The 14,564-nt window shown below is 36.0% G+C and overlaps 1 protein-coding gene across 2 annotated transcripts in view; it reads left to right on the top strand.

Annotated features, from left to right (window-relative positions):
• LOC148940454 (phospholipid-transporting ATPase VA) overlaps positions 1-14,564 on the top strand; it is a 204,545-nt gene that overhangs the window by 132,306 nt on the left and 57,675 nt on the right. For both annotated transcript variants that reach the window (XM_089105629.1, XM_089105630.1), the window contains exons 11-12: positions 3,512-3,736; positions 12,398-12,550. In XM_089105629.1, coding sequence (XP_088961755.1) covers positions 3,512-3,736; positions 12,398-12,550 — 378 coding nt within the window. The remainder of the gene's footprint in view (positions 1-3,511; positions 3,737-12,397; positions 12,551-14,564) is intronic.

Genomic DNA, 14,564 nt, shown 5'->3' on the forward strand with positions numbered 1-14,564 from the left:
CCAACATAAGACTATAAGGGTTTAGTAAATGTGCATAAAGGTAGAACCTAAAACATTTGCGGAAAAGTTTTTTCGTAAGAAATGCACCGATGCATTAATAGATTACAGCCAGTTTTTTTTTTTTTTTTTTTTTTTTTTTTTTTTTTTTTTTTTTACAAAATTTTAAATATGAGACAAAAAAGAAAAGAATGCCTCAAAGACGGATAAAGCTGTAATTTAAAAGATGGTATCAGCTTTAAAAAAGTCTCAAAATAAAAAATTAAATAATTCAAAATTGCAGAAGTTAAATCAATAAAAAAAGCTTTAAATTAAAAAATAAAAAACGGAAAGCTCCTTACTCCTTTTTGCGAGCTTCTTGTGCTTTCCGCTCCTCATGGCCAGCAAAGGTTTTTAGCTATTAAATCGGTTTTTTAATTCTGTTTCTTTAAATTGACTGATTGAATGTGGCACCGTTGTTTCCACCCTTCTTATATGCGTGATGCAGCGTTGCCAATGCGGTGCAGTTGTACCGTTTTTGGTACTCCGTTTAGAGGTCCTGGCACAAGTAGGTACATATGGTAATTTTGCTGTACAATATTAATTTTTTCAAAAAATTTGGTTTTATTTGCTCCTTTCTGACTTGGATGTCTGCTCAAGTTTTAGTCTATCTAAAAATTTCTTTCTACGGCGGCAAACTTTTAATCTGCTGTTCAGACGGTATAAATTAATATCTTGCACAATTTTAGCCTGAAATTTGTTTTATCCCAGTTTATCTGCATTCCCTTATTTGCGGTCTCTTATCGTAAGATCCGAAGCCCTTCCAGTAACTGGTCCGTGAAATCCGCTAGGATGGCCAGGTCATCAGCAAAATCAGTATCTACGATGAATCGATCTCCAAACTTCAGCCTACAACTGAGACGTGAAGTTGCCTTTGTCATAACGTGGTCTGTGATGGCACTGAAGAGCTCTGGGGTCACTGCACATCCTTGACGCACTCCTGTCGTGACTTGGAAAAACGGGCTGTTCCGGCCTTTGACTTGAACACAGCTCTCTGTATCATAGTGTAGAGTTTCGAAGAGTCTGTAGTTACTCTCAGGGAGGCCAGTCCATTCTAGAGTTCGCCAGAGAGCTTCTCGGTTCACTGAGTCGAACGCATCACGGAAGTGGACGAAGGCAAAAAAAGCTTTACGTCAGATCTCTGTAGCTTTTTCTATTATCTTTCAAATTGTAAAAATCTGTTCGATGGTTGAACGATCCGACATAAAAGCAGCTTGCTCCGGTCGCCGAATCCTAGGAATAATAATCTGACATCGATCAAACAGGATCATTGAGAAAAATTTTCTGGGTTCCACCGTAATTCGAGCGATCGCTTTTAGAGCATCTCCTCTTCCATAAAGGGATAATGACACCCTTCCCTCAATCTTCGGGGATTATCGCCGTTTACCAGATTATGGAGAATGGAGTGTGGAGAAATAGAAGCATTGTTGGGCCTGCATATTTCAGCAGTTCGGAGCTTAAGCCACAGATACCAGTAGCTTTATTATGGATGAGATGAGACTATCATTTGGAGGGACAGACGGGCTGGCATTATTTAGGAGCGAGCAGAAGTGGTCCCTCCACTGTTCAAGACAGGAACCTTCATTAGAAAGAAGTGTCCCATCCCTGGACAGGACAGGTTTCAAAGTGGGAGTTTTATATTGTGTTAGATCTCGGAGATGTTTGAACAGGCTACCCATGTCTTTCTTTTTGCTGCTAGTTCAATTTCATCAGCTTTCCTTGCAACGAACTGAGCTTGGTTCCTGTCAATGAGTCTGTTCCACACTCCATTAAGACTTCGATAAGTAGCCATATCCCCAAGGAGCCTTGCCCTTCGTCTTTGCTCTATGATCTGCAGTGTTTCACTAGTTAGCCCTGATTTCTTCGGGACATTTCTCTTGCCAAGCACCAGTTGTGCTGCTTGGCTCGTCTGCGATTTAAAATACTTCCAGGGCACCTTTGCTGCTGCTAAGTGTGCTAAGAGCTCGAAACGATTCAATACCTCTGTACTATACTTGAGGCGACTATCTGGCTCCTTATGTTTCCCAGTATGTGTAGCGACTGGCCTTCATCTTCGGCCGATTATCTTCTTTGTGCAACCGTCATTACTATACCACGTGTACTGGTGGATAGTTTTGCGTTGAAATTAGGTATTTGCGATGACAAGGTTGTGGGAACGGCATAGTTCAAGTAGGCGAAGGCCATATTAAGTGGGTCTGGGGATACAGGACCAATAGTGCCACGCACCAAACACCCGTATCATGACGCAATGTGGCGTTGAGTCACCGAGAAGAACAGTTATATCGTGGGGAGACACTGCCGTGAGACACTTGGTCATAGCTGAGTAGAGCTCTTCCTTGGTTGTTTCCTCGGAATCGTTGGTTGGGCCATAGCATACGATGATGGTCATCTTACCATACTTGTGTCTAAAGCGAGCCTTCATTAGTCTGTTTGATACCGCTTTGTGCAAGAGTAATGCCTCTCTTGCGAGGCTATTTAGCGCGATGCCAACGCCGGTTCTGCTCATGCTCCCTCCAGACCAGAGCAACGTGTGATTGTTGACTATTTGCTCATCTCCGCTTCCGGTAAGACAGGTTTCCATGAGACCGGTAATCGCTACTTTATTCTTGTAAAGCTCTTTGAAAGTAGGTTATTTGATGCAAGTGCATTCAGAGTCAAAACATTCCAAATGGCTATTCGAAGCCCCCTTTGGTCCTGAAGATTTAATCTGTCAGTCTTTCTGACTTATTCAGCAGATTTTCCGTTCACGCGCGATGGTTGAGATCCGAGGCTATTTTATCACTATTCGCAGCGTTTATTTTCAAGTGGAGGGTTGCTACCCCAATCGACCCTAGGCCTGGAATATGATTAGAGCTAGATTAAGCTAGATACTGGGATTTGGGGTGGGGCTCCAACTGCCGCGAAAGGTTGCAGCCACCCTGATCGGAGTGTTTAGTTAGGGCTACCCATATCCAGAGGTGCGTGGTCAGCAGACAAAGTCTGCATCATCCCGGACGAACTCTACTCACCTCCAATGCCATTATGAGCAAATGACATGATAAATATATAGTGCATTTTGTGCGGTATTTAGAAAATTAAAAGTCACTTTTCCAGGCTTAGACACACCAGAAGAGCGATCACCTCACTCTAAAAATCTTTAATTTGTCTGTAAATTGGTACTGTTAACCTTTTTCTCTTATTTTAAATTAGCAAAACAGTCTGGCTGACACTTACCCTCCACCTGAAATGTTGTAATTTCGCATTTCTATTTATCAAATTCAAATACGAGAAACTTGTGATAACATCAAGTATAATATAAAAAATAATATAACTTAAAAAAATAGTGGATGAAACGAAAAAAATTGCAACTATTTGTAATTTTTTTAATCCTAACGTGGTTTTTTTTTTACTCATTCGCTTTAGCCTATTCACCACCCTCCCCCAAAATTTTATAGATTTTTTGCGTTTTAACCTTATTTTGTTTCTTTTTTTTAAGATTCTTCGCCAAGAGCAAGACCCTGGAGCTGGTTTTCAGCGCTAAGCTACTCAGAACAGAGAGAAGAAGAGACGCCCTCACCAGTAATTTCGTCGTCAGAAGAAAGGGAACCGCTAGTCTATGAGGCAGAGTCTCCGGATGAACTGGCTTTAGTTGACGCTGCTACTGGATATAACGTTCGACTCGTGAATCGTTGTCCAACTTCTTTAACAGTGTGTTGTCAAGGTTGGTGTGTTTACAAATATAACTTCAAAGAGATGCTTAAAAAATTAATGTTTACTGCAAATATTATAAGTCAAGGAAAATTTCATGTGTTTTTGTTACAATTTTGCTGGGAATATCTTTAGACTAAAGACGCCAAAGAAAATTTTGGCGGAAAAAGAGTGGGCAATCAATGCATGAAGTAGAATTTGATGACGGGCTTGAAGATGAATCAACTTTAGTTGATGCTGCTACTGGGTATAATGTCCGACTGTCGAACTGTCGTCCAACTTCATTAACGGTGTGTTGTCAATGCTAATGTTTTTAGGAGATTAATTTAAATAAATGTTTCCACGAAAGACGTTTTTCAAAAAGTAAAGAGCTACATTAAACCAAAGATGAGCTGGAATAAAGTTAAATTTGTCAGGAGAAAAGATACCATAAATCACCATTAATAAATAAATGAATTATCATAATTACCATAAATTATTTGGGAATAGAGGTCTGTCGATGAGAACTGGAATCCTATTCGAATGTTCTTCCATATCCTGAGGACAGCTCAAAATCTAAGAAAATTATCAAATGAAGAAACTCGTTCCAAAGTATGTATAAACCCAGATCTCACGCCAATGCAGAGACAAATGATCGCCATGAAGAGACAACAGACAACAGAAGAGGAATGCCAGCACCCAGTGCGATCGTCAAATGGAGATGCGGAGCCATCTGCATCTCCATATATACATATATATATATATATATATATATATATATATATATATATATATATATATACATAAGTTAACATATATTAACATATATACATATATATGTTAACTATATATATATATATATATATATATATATATATATATATATATACGTTAACATAAGTTAACATGGTATTTATGTGATGGTAAGACAGCAAACCTTGTTGATTATGTTATAGTAAACCGAAGACTGGAAGTATCAATGCAAGATACTAGGGTATATAGGGGTGCTGTTATTGATGTTAAAAGTAAAGACCACCATCTAGTAGTGTCAAGGGTTAATTCAAAACTGAAATATTGGAAGGGTAACTAACTCCTGGGAAGTTATGATGCTGGTAGATTCCAGGATGAGAATTTGAGAGAAACTTTCCAGGGTCAGTTAAACGCTATACTCGAAAGTTCAGAATTTGATAATGTGGAAGATGGTTGGAATGATTTTAGAAAAATAATTTGTGAAGTTGCTTAAGGTGTATTAGGGAAGAAAGCTAGAACCGCAGCTAAGAATATTAGTGAAAAAACTTTATGTTTAATAGAAAGGAGAAAGGACTTGTACAAGAATTATCTGAGTGATAGATCGTATGAAAACAAAAGAAATGTAAAGAATGTGGAGAAAGCATTAAAATATGAACTAAGGAGGTGTGAAGTGGAGGCCATGGATAAAATTGCCGAGGTATATATATATATATATATATATATATATATATATATATATATATATATATATATATATATATATATATATGGAGTCGAGGTAAAGACTCCAACGAAGAGCAACGGCAAATATGAAGTGGAATAACCAAAGCCAAACAAATGCCACCATCCTCCAAGCCCAACAAAAAAGTTACTAAAGTAAAAACACTAAAGATACTATATTTAAGTGCTGATTCATTACCAAACAAATTATCAGAATTAAAAGTAGAAATTGCAGCAAAGAACCCAGACATAATAGCGGTGATCGAAGCTAAGCCTAAACACTGTCGATATCTCCCAACTTTACCAGAGTTGGCCATCAACGGCTACAAAAGCCACTCCTTGAACATAGGTCAAGAAGAAGGTCGGGGAATTATTTGCTCGGTCTTAGGCAATTTATCGGTCTTGAAAGTATCATAAACAATAAATGAACAGGAAATTATTTGGCTTCAGATATCAAACACAAAGCAAGAAACTCTAAATTTGGCTGTTGTATACAGAAGTCCAAATAGCACAGCCGTGAATGACCAAGTACTCTCACAAGCAACAAAAAGAGGACTATTTACCAGTCAAGTGGGGAACCCCAGTTGTAAAACGTTTTTTAAGACATTTTTCTTCAAGATTTCAAAACGTTTTTCTTCAAGATTTCAAGACGTTTTTCTTCAAGATATTTTTCAAGACGTTTCAAGAAATTTTTCGAGACATTTCAAGACGTTTTTAACGACATTTTTCTTCATGACGGTTTCCTTCATTTCGAAAAGGAGCCTGAAAATACTCAAAAATGGGGCGAAATGAAAACTTAAATTGGTGTTTGGTTTTTAGCCTTCTGAAACTTTAGCTTTTATAATAATTTGGAATAATTAAATAATCATAATTAGTTAACTTATGAAGTTCAATTAATTGTTAACTATTCAATTAGAATAGAAACTTTATTTGACCATACCCTAGCTAAACCTCAAAGCTTGGTTCTGAAAATGGCCGAACTTTGTTTTACTAACTGGATTTTGGCTTTAGTCTCTGATTAGAATTAAAAAAAGAATTTCTCTGGCCAGGAAGATTATTCTTTAAACAATTAAAACCTTGGAGGAAAAAGGAATTGCGAGATTTTTGAATAAATGTTACTGATGAGGTCAATAACCCTCAGTCGTTCGTTAGATATTGCTGAGAAGTCTTATTGACAATCAAGATGCACATTGTGCCTTCTGATTTAGTTTTAGAGCAACATAAACTTCACTGGAAGTTTTTACTTTATACCCTATCCAATTCATATGGTATGCCGCCTGGATGTCTTAACATCCTGGATAACTATTTTAATTTTGGTCAATAGTACCACTAATTGAAGCAGTGACAAAGGTGGTAGTAATATCAGCATCCCTGGAAATTTCAGCTTAATACCCTAAGACGTTGCTGGGATATTGCTAATACACCCCTTTGCTAACCCACATGCACTAAATGTGCTTTAATTCAGTTCAACACCACCCTCACAAGTCCCTGAAAGTTTTACTAACATCCTTAGCACTAGCAATAGTAGTAGTCATAGTAGCATAATTTATAGTAGGAGTATTGAGAGTAGTGTTACAGATAGCAATAGTAGTATTAGTAGTAGTAGCAGTATTCACACTGTGCCTTTTTGGTCTATTCAACATCACCTCCTCATGCCCTAATAATTCAAGTTAATTCTTTTAGCTGTTTCTGAGGTGTTGCTGATATGGCTTTTTGATAAACTGCAGCCACACAGTGGGTTTTGGTTTAGCCCAACGTCCCCCTCAGTAGTCCCGAGAAATTCCACACTAAAACCATTAGCTTAAGTTATAGGTATTACTCAGCATACGGCTCATCATGCCCTTAAAGATTCAGCTTAATACTCTAAGCCGTTTCTAAGATATTGCTGATATACCGTTTTGACATCCTACATAAAAATAGCGTGTTTAGATTTAATTCTACATATCCTGCAGCATTTCTTAAAAATTTCTCCTTAAGACCCTAACCCTTAGTAGCACCAGTAGAAGTAGTAGTATGTATATAGTAGGCCTTTTTGTTGGTTCAACATCCCCCTCACCATGCTCTGAAAGTTTCAACTTAATGCTCGAAGCTGTTCCTGGGATATAGCTGTTACGCCCTTTCAGTCGCTTGCATCAATACAGTGTGTTTCGAATTATTTCCATATCCTTTCAACATTTTCTGAAATTTTTACCGTAATGCCCCTAAATCTAGTTTTGCTAGTAGTAGTAGTCGTAGTAGTTGTAGTAGTAGTAACAGTAGTAGTACTAGTACCAGCTGTAGTAATAGTAGCATGCACATGATGCGTTTTAGTCAGTTCAACATGCTCTGAAAGTTTCAACTTAATACCTTAGATAAGTGATTCTTAAACTGTGATACGCATACCCTTGGGGGTACGCAAAATTTTATAGGTGGTACGTGGCCAGCCAAAAAAAAACAACCCTTTAACTCTAGGACTGGCAGTTTTATTTATATTTTAGCTATAGTTTACCTAGTACCGGTTGCTGAGACGGAGCACCTAAAATGTTTTGTAAGTAAAAAGAGGTAAAGTTTCTAAATAGGTTTGGGAACCACTGCCCTAGATAGTTTCGGGGATATTGCTGATACGCCCTTTTGACAACTTGCATAAACAGAGTATGTTTTGGTTAGGTTCAATATCCCCCTAAACATTCTCTGAAAGTTTCATCTTCATACCCTTAGCTTCAAAAATCACTTTCTACAAAAAAAATGTATTTTCATGTACTAACTTGATGAATGATGACGTCATATTCATAAAAAAGTAGACATACGAACAATAAGAACCTAAAAAATGGAAATCGAATGTTTCACAAAGGACTCCATCCATGTCATGGTTATCGCTAGGGCGGAATTATCAATAGAAAAACCATTGGAGTTTATAAGAAACCGAACATATAGTTTAAGGACACTGCATTACAGTAGTGTGGGAATCTTCCACATTTTAAGAAGAGTCTACTCACCACTTTGCTATGACGACTGTTATAAAAGAAAATTAACAGTTTGTATGACATTTTGTCAGGGTTGCAGCCGTAGTGGCAACCTAGTAAGAGATCGTAGTCAAAGCATAATAAAACTATGAACGAAGAGACAAATATGTAAAAAGAAGGAAAAAAGTGAGACAAAAAAGAAGAAAATGAGAACTAAGTGAGACAGGAAGGGAGTAGCAAAGGAACGAACTCGTGAATGTCGTTTATTATCTTGTATACGAAGATGTAGTTTTTTGTTTAAATATTGATTTCAATTTAAATATGATGTTTTGTTAATTAAAAAAGTATCTATTTTTTAAGTTCTAGTGTGTTCTTCCCACAGAAAGTTTTTTACAAGAACAAAGTATACTATATACCCGCTTTGTACCTTTTTTGAATCGTATCTTTTCCAAAATTTAGTAAAAAGCCTATAGCTCTTTAATTATCCCAACTAGCTATAGGCTGAATTATGCTGAACAAAACCACTGTCTTAAAATTTTGATGGGAAGCCTTTGGTGGAATTTTGGCCCTCCAGGGTTTTTAGCCACTTATAAAGGGCACTAGAACTTCTAATCTCCATGTGAAAGAGCCCTTTCCCGATCTTCCAGAACCATTGGTTCGGTACGATCACCCTGGCAAAAAACAAATAAATATGCATTCGTGATGTTTCTTCTGGGGAAAAAAAAATACAATATATCACATTTGTGTAGATGAGAGCTTGAAATATCTACTATAGAGTTCTCTGAACGCTGAATCCAATGGTGCGATTTTCATTAAGATTCCGCATTGATGGAAGTGTTTCTCCCCTTTTTCGAAAATCACGCACATTTTCTCAGGCTTTTAGCCACAATGAGTAAAATTAAATTTGATGAATTTTATATTAGATTCTCGTATTTTATATATGGATGTGTCTATTGGTATCAGAATTTTGGTTACTATTGAGCCGAGTAGAGTTGGTTACCACGAACTGTTTGAAAAATTTATCTAGAAAAAAAATTTATGCGAATTTCGAAAACAAGCCAGAAAATACTCAAAAATGGGGTGTGATTGAAATGAAAACCTGAATTGGCGTTTGGTTTTTAGCCTTCTGAAACTTTAGCTTTTATAATAATATGGAATAATTAAAATAATTGTAATTAGTTAACTTATGAAGTTCAATTAGTTTTTAATTATTCATTTAGAATAGAAACCCTATTTAACCATACCCTAGCCAAGCCTCAAAGCTAGGATCTGAAAATGGCCTAACTTTGTTTTACCCGCTGGATTTCGGCTTTTTTTTCAAAAATAGACTATAATATTGAAAAAATACAAAATCATTTTCCAATGCATGTTTTAAATTCTTCTTCTTTTCTTTCTTTTATCCATTGGTATTTGGTCCTCCTTTCTGCGTTTCCTTTTCTTTTTCCATTTCTTAATAATAGGTTGGTGATACTTCACGTAATGGATAGAATGAAATCGGTTATTGTTTCCTTTTCGTACTCCTGAAAAAAAAAAAAAATCAATCCTGTTTCTTTCTTATTTTGTTTTATCTAAGACTCCTTGCTTATTTGTAATCTAATTGGTCTTTATTTCTCTATTATTCCTTCACTTTACTACCTATCTATCTTACCTCTTACTAAACGTTCCATACCTTTCCACTTTTATAATTCCTCACATACATATTTTTTTCTCTCCTAGTATATTTTATCTACCTTTTTCCTAAACTTTTTTTTTCATTCATACAATTCTCCACCCATTAATTTACCATACAACAATTTCAAATTCTCATTCTAGCTCCCCACGGCGGCAAGGGGCTGCTCCCATTCATTAGGCCTATAACATATGACAGTAAAATACAAATTTACAATGCGTGTATGTTTTTGTATTTTAAAATACATTCACTTTTCTTAGAAAACTTTAAAACACTGGATTTCGGCTTTAATCTCTAATTAGAGAATAAAAAAGGGTTTCTCTGGCCAGGAAAACTATTCTTTAAACAATTAAAACCTTATAGGAAAAAGAAATTGCGAGATTTTTGAATAAATGTTACTGAAGAGGTGCTTCTACGGTCAGTAATAGACAAGTAGAATTATTTTTAGATGACTTTTGCATTAGTTACTGCATAGGAAATCAGACTTAAGAAAATTACTTTTTGGAATAACTGAAATCAGTATCTTTGCCAAGAAGGGAGGTAATCATTTGGCGTCTAATGTTGGTCCTAATGTAATATCCATCCAACTCATATCACCCACCTAATCTCAACATTACTCCCTGATATATATATTTATATATATATATATATATATATATATATATATATATATATATATATATATATATATATATATATATATATATATATATATATATGTGTGTATAAATATATATATATATTTTTTTTTTTATGACCAGGCGGCACACACTTGAGAAAAATGAGAAAATAATAATAATGATATATTTCTTACCCGTCTACAAAAAGGGGAAGAACGGAGTGCTATATAAAAAGAAAAAGGAATTTCAGCGCTTGAAACTATTTTCACCATAATTAATCAAATCAATTTGATAACAGGAAGACTGCATTTCGTAGACTATGCATAAGAAACTTTCAGCAAGGGTGACAACGGATGAGTTGGTGAGTCAGCCAGGAAGTTTCGAAATTTCGTTTAGTTTTTTATATTTGATGCTATAAGAGGGATTTCTCTTACTTCCGCAATTTGCACATTTCATAGGGGCGAAACACGGTTGCTTACGACTGGAGGTATGTCCTCCAGAACATCTAGCACACTTTGCCGCATTTTTACGTTCTTTGCTCCTGACAACATTATTATCCCCTTTAAATTTGCCATATTCTCAAGATCTGTTGTCTTTTTTTTCTTTTTTTAGAACCGTTCTTATGAACTGGCTGTAAACCATTTTTTTTGGAAAGAATGTCTTAATTTCTTTGAAAAAACTTAAATAGTTATACAAATATTAAATTCAAACTCTTATCACTAGAGTATACAAAAAAAAATCCGTTATGATAACAATTGAGTTTGGTAAAACTTTTATGACTGGAATATTTAATTTAATTGATCCTCTTTTATTTACTAATTTAAATATTGACTAGTCATTTAGCTGATCCACCTAAGGCTAGCGTCTTAATGTAATCGTGCTAACATGCTAACATCCCAAACGTCTAGTTCACTACGTCACTTACTGCCTAAGTAAACATTACTACTACTACTTCTAACAACTCACTGCATCGCCAAGCCGCCTGAGGCCAACGCAGCTACGCACGCTCCTCTTGCATGCCAATCTATTCAAAGCCTTCCTCTTTACATGCTCCCAACAAGTTCCCATTTTCCTTCAATCTTTCCTTACGACATTCTCCCACCCCAGTCGGGGATGAACTGCTTTTCGTTTGGCCCTAGACGATAGGTCGACAAGGACAACTTTGGCCGTCTGTCATCTGCAGAAAGTGTCCAAACCATCTCAACCTTTCTCTCAATATAGCCCTGGAAAGGGGTTGAACCACCTTTCATGGCTCTAAAAGTTAAAAACGAGAAAAACACGAAAATGTACAAACATTAAGTTGTTTGATCCTGAAAACATTTCTTAAAGTATGAGACCCCCTCACAAAAAAAACAACTAAGAAATCATTAGGAATTTAGAAATGATTAAATAATAATAATTAAAATAATTGATAATAATTAAATTATTTAAATAATAAATTAAAAAGTGATCACAAAATAAATTATTGATTAACTAATAATTGAAAATAAATTCTTTAACAAATATATTTTTTAATTTGGCCTGAGAATTTTGTCGCAGACAGGGGGGGGTGTCAATCAAGATTCTGTCCCGGGTGCAAGAGAGGCCAAAACCGCCACTGACAGTAATGCAGATAAGAACACAGGTATTGCGCCGGCTCTCCAATCTCTCCAAGATTCCTCTTACAATTGATCCTCTTACCCTCCAGCCCCTCTCGGGAAACTTTAAAACCTTCACAATAGGCTTGTATGACAATCTGTATATTTTTGACTTATCACTATATTTATCCTCCGATGCGCTATTTTTCACATATCAATATATTTATTCTTTACTTCACTTCATTATATTTATTCTGACTGCCTCACCTTTGAGTAGGTGCCTTATTAGATGTTACTCAATATTCTTTCTTATTTGTATTGTTATTTCGATAAAATTATCCTTTTTTAAATTTGTTGTTAGTCCTCAACTTGAGTATTTTTATGCCATCTATATTTTAATTTTCTCATTTGTTTCAGATGGCTCCTACGTACTCTACGAGATATTATTCGTCCTTCCTTTTGATTCTAGTCGCAAACGGATGTCCATTATTCTGCGAGATTCTTCAAGTGGAAAAATAGTGGTTTACACGAAGGGAGCGGACTCGGCTATGTTTCCTAGGTTAATCGCTGGTAAAATTTTTAATTAGTATGTTTTACAGTGTTTTTGTTAAGTTGGCAATTCTTTATTGGAGTTGTACAACTATTCTGTTACCGAATATTTTACGGAACAAGAAAATAATATCTCATATTTTGCATCAAATATGTCGTAGGCTGCATCTGAAATCGGAATTATCTTCCTAGCTATTCTGGTACCAAAGATCTTACTAATCAGGATGTCGAATATTGTAAAACAAAGGTGCTGCATCAAATATATGTTGCACCAGATACCAGAATTATCCTCCTACTTATTCTGGGAGTAAGGATCTTACGGAAGAGAATGTAGTACATTACAAAACAAAGGTCGTGCATCAGACATACGTAGATTGCTCCAGAAACCAGAATTGTCCTGTTTGTTATTCTGGTAACGAAGATCTTACGGACGAGAATATAATATATTGCAATATAAAGGTTCTGTAACAGATATACGTAGTTTGCAGAGGAAACCAAAGTTATCTTCCTAGTTATTCTGTCACCAAAAATATAACAAACGAGAATATAGGACATTGTAAAACAAAGGTCCTGAATCAAATATATCTAGGTGATACCAAAAACCAGGATTATCCCCTGGATCGTGGGGGTTCCTTACCCCTCTCCCGTCTACAGAGGTAAAATTATGCACTTACTTTCGCAAATAAGTGGATTAGCTGTCCTTTTTCAGTTCCTATCCTTGACAGCTTAGTATAAATGTATGTCTTCACATGGTGGTCTAGGTGGTATTACATCTAGGTGGTAAATTGTCCCCCTTTAAGATTGATATGAGAGTCATTTTGCCAAATATTTAGGCCTAATAAATTACTTTCTAGAGGGGTTTAAAACCTCCTCGTCTCTAAGAATGCGGTACCTCGTGGAAATTTCATGATTTCCCCAGATTTTTTTTTGGCATTTATTCTCTTTATAACCTCCTCTATTTTGTAGTATTATTATTATTTTTTTATCAAAGGGCTAGACAGCTGAATTACTAGTTGGTGTGTTATCTACAAAAAAAATAAATAAAAAGTGTTTTTCTGCGGAGATTAGGTCAAATTGGCAACTAGTTTATATTTATTTTACTTGGCAGTACAAGCCTCGTGTTTTTGACCAAATGCTAGTAAAAAATATAATAAACTCCTGTTTGTTTAAGTGATCACAATTTTTAGAAAGGCCTCTGATCGTAGGCCTCTGATCCACAATTTAAGGCCACAATAAAAGGCCACAATTTAAGGCCTCTGATCGTAACCCTCATGGTAGTTTTGACCGATACGCGATCTACCACGTGTTCATTAGAACATTTACTGTTATCGGTAGTATTAATTGCAAATAATCAAATGCACTTCTTAAAAGAGACTAGAAATATATGCATGTGTTATCTATGTTTAAATGTATAATTTTACGGACAGGAGTTGGAAAAAGTCGATAGCTTCACTTATCGTTGCTCGCTAATAGACTCTCGTGGAGGCTATGACTTCGACATACAGAATAGAATCAACAAATCCCAAGCCATATTCTCCCAACTCCGTCGCCATTTATGCAACAGGCGGGAGATCAGTTTGAAGACAAAAATTTGTGTCTCTAAAGTGGCTGTTAGATCTCTTCTCTTCTATGCAGTTGAGACTTGGCCACTGAAGGCGCATCATCTCCATAGTATAGAAGTCTTTCACCACTGCTGTTTACAAAAAATCTTCAGGGTTCGATACTCTGACAGAATCTCAAATGCTGATGTGCGTCACCGCTGCTGTAACATCCATTTCACAGCCACGGTTGTCAAACGGAGAAGGGTACGTTATAGTTAGGTACATAAACGCCAATTTCCATTAGGTTTGTGCATTTTATGGTAATAGCACGAAAACCGGCACACATATGTAGAAAAATACTGAGAATCTGACAGGGGGCAAAACCAAATTTTCTGAGCACGTTTTTCCGCGTTTCACCGCATTTTTCCGCGCGGAAAATCCTTTATTTTTTAAATTGAAGGATTTGGACGTTTGAAGGGTCGTTTCTGGTTGAC

This window comes from Artemia sp. Qi Xiang Cuo, chromosome 19 (genome assembly GCF_049724085.1).
Source record: "Artemia sp. Qi Xiang Cuo chromosome 19, ASM4972408v1, whole genome shotgun sequence".
Taxonomy (NCBI): domain Eukaryota; kingdom Metazoa; phylum Arthropoda; class Branchiopoda; order Anostraca; family Artemiidae; genus Artemia; species Artemia sp. Qi Xiang Cuo.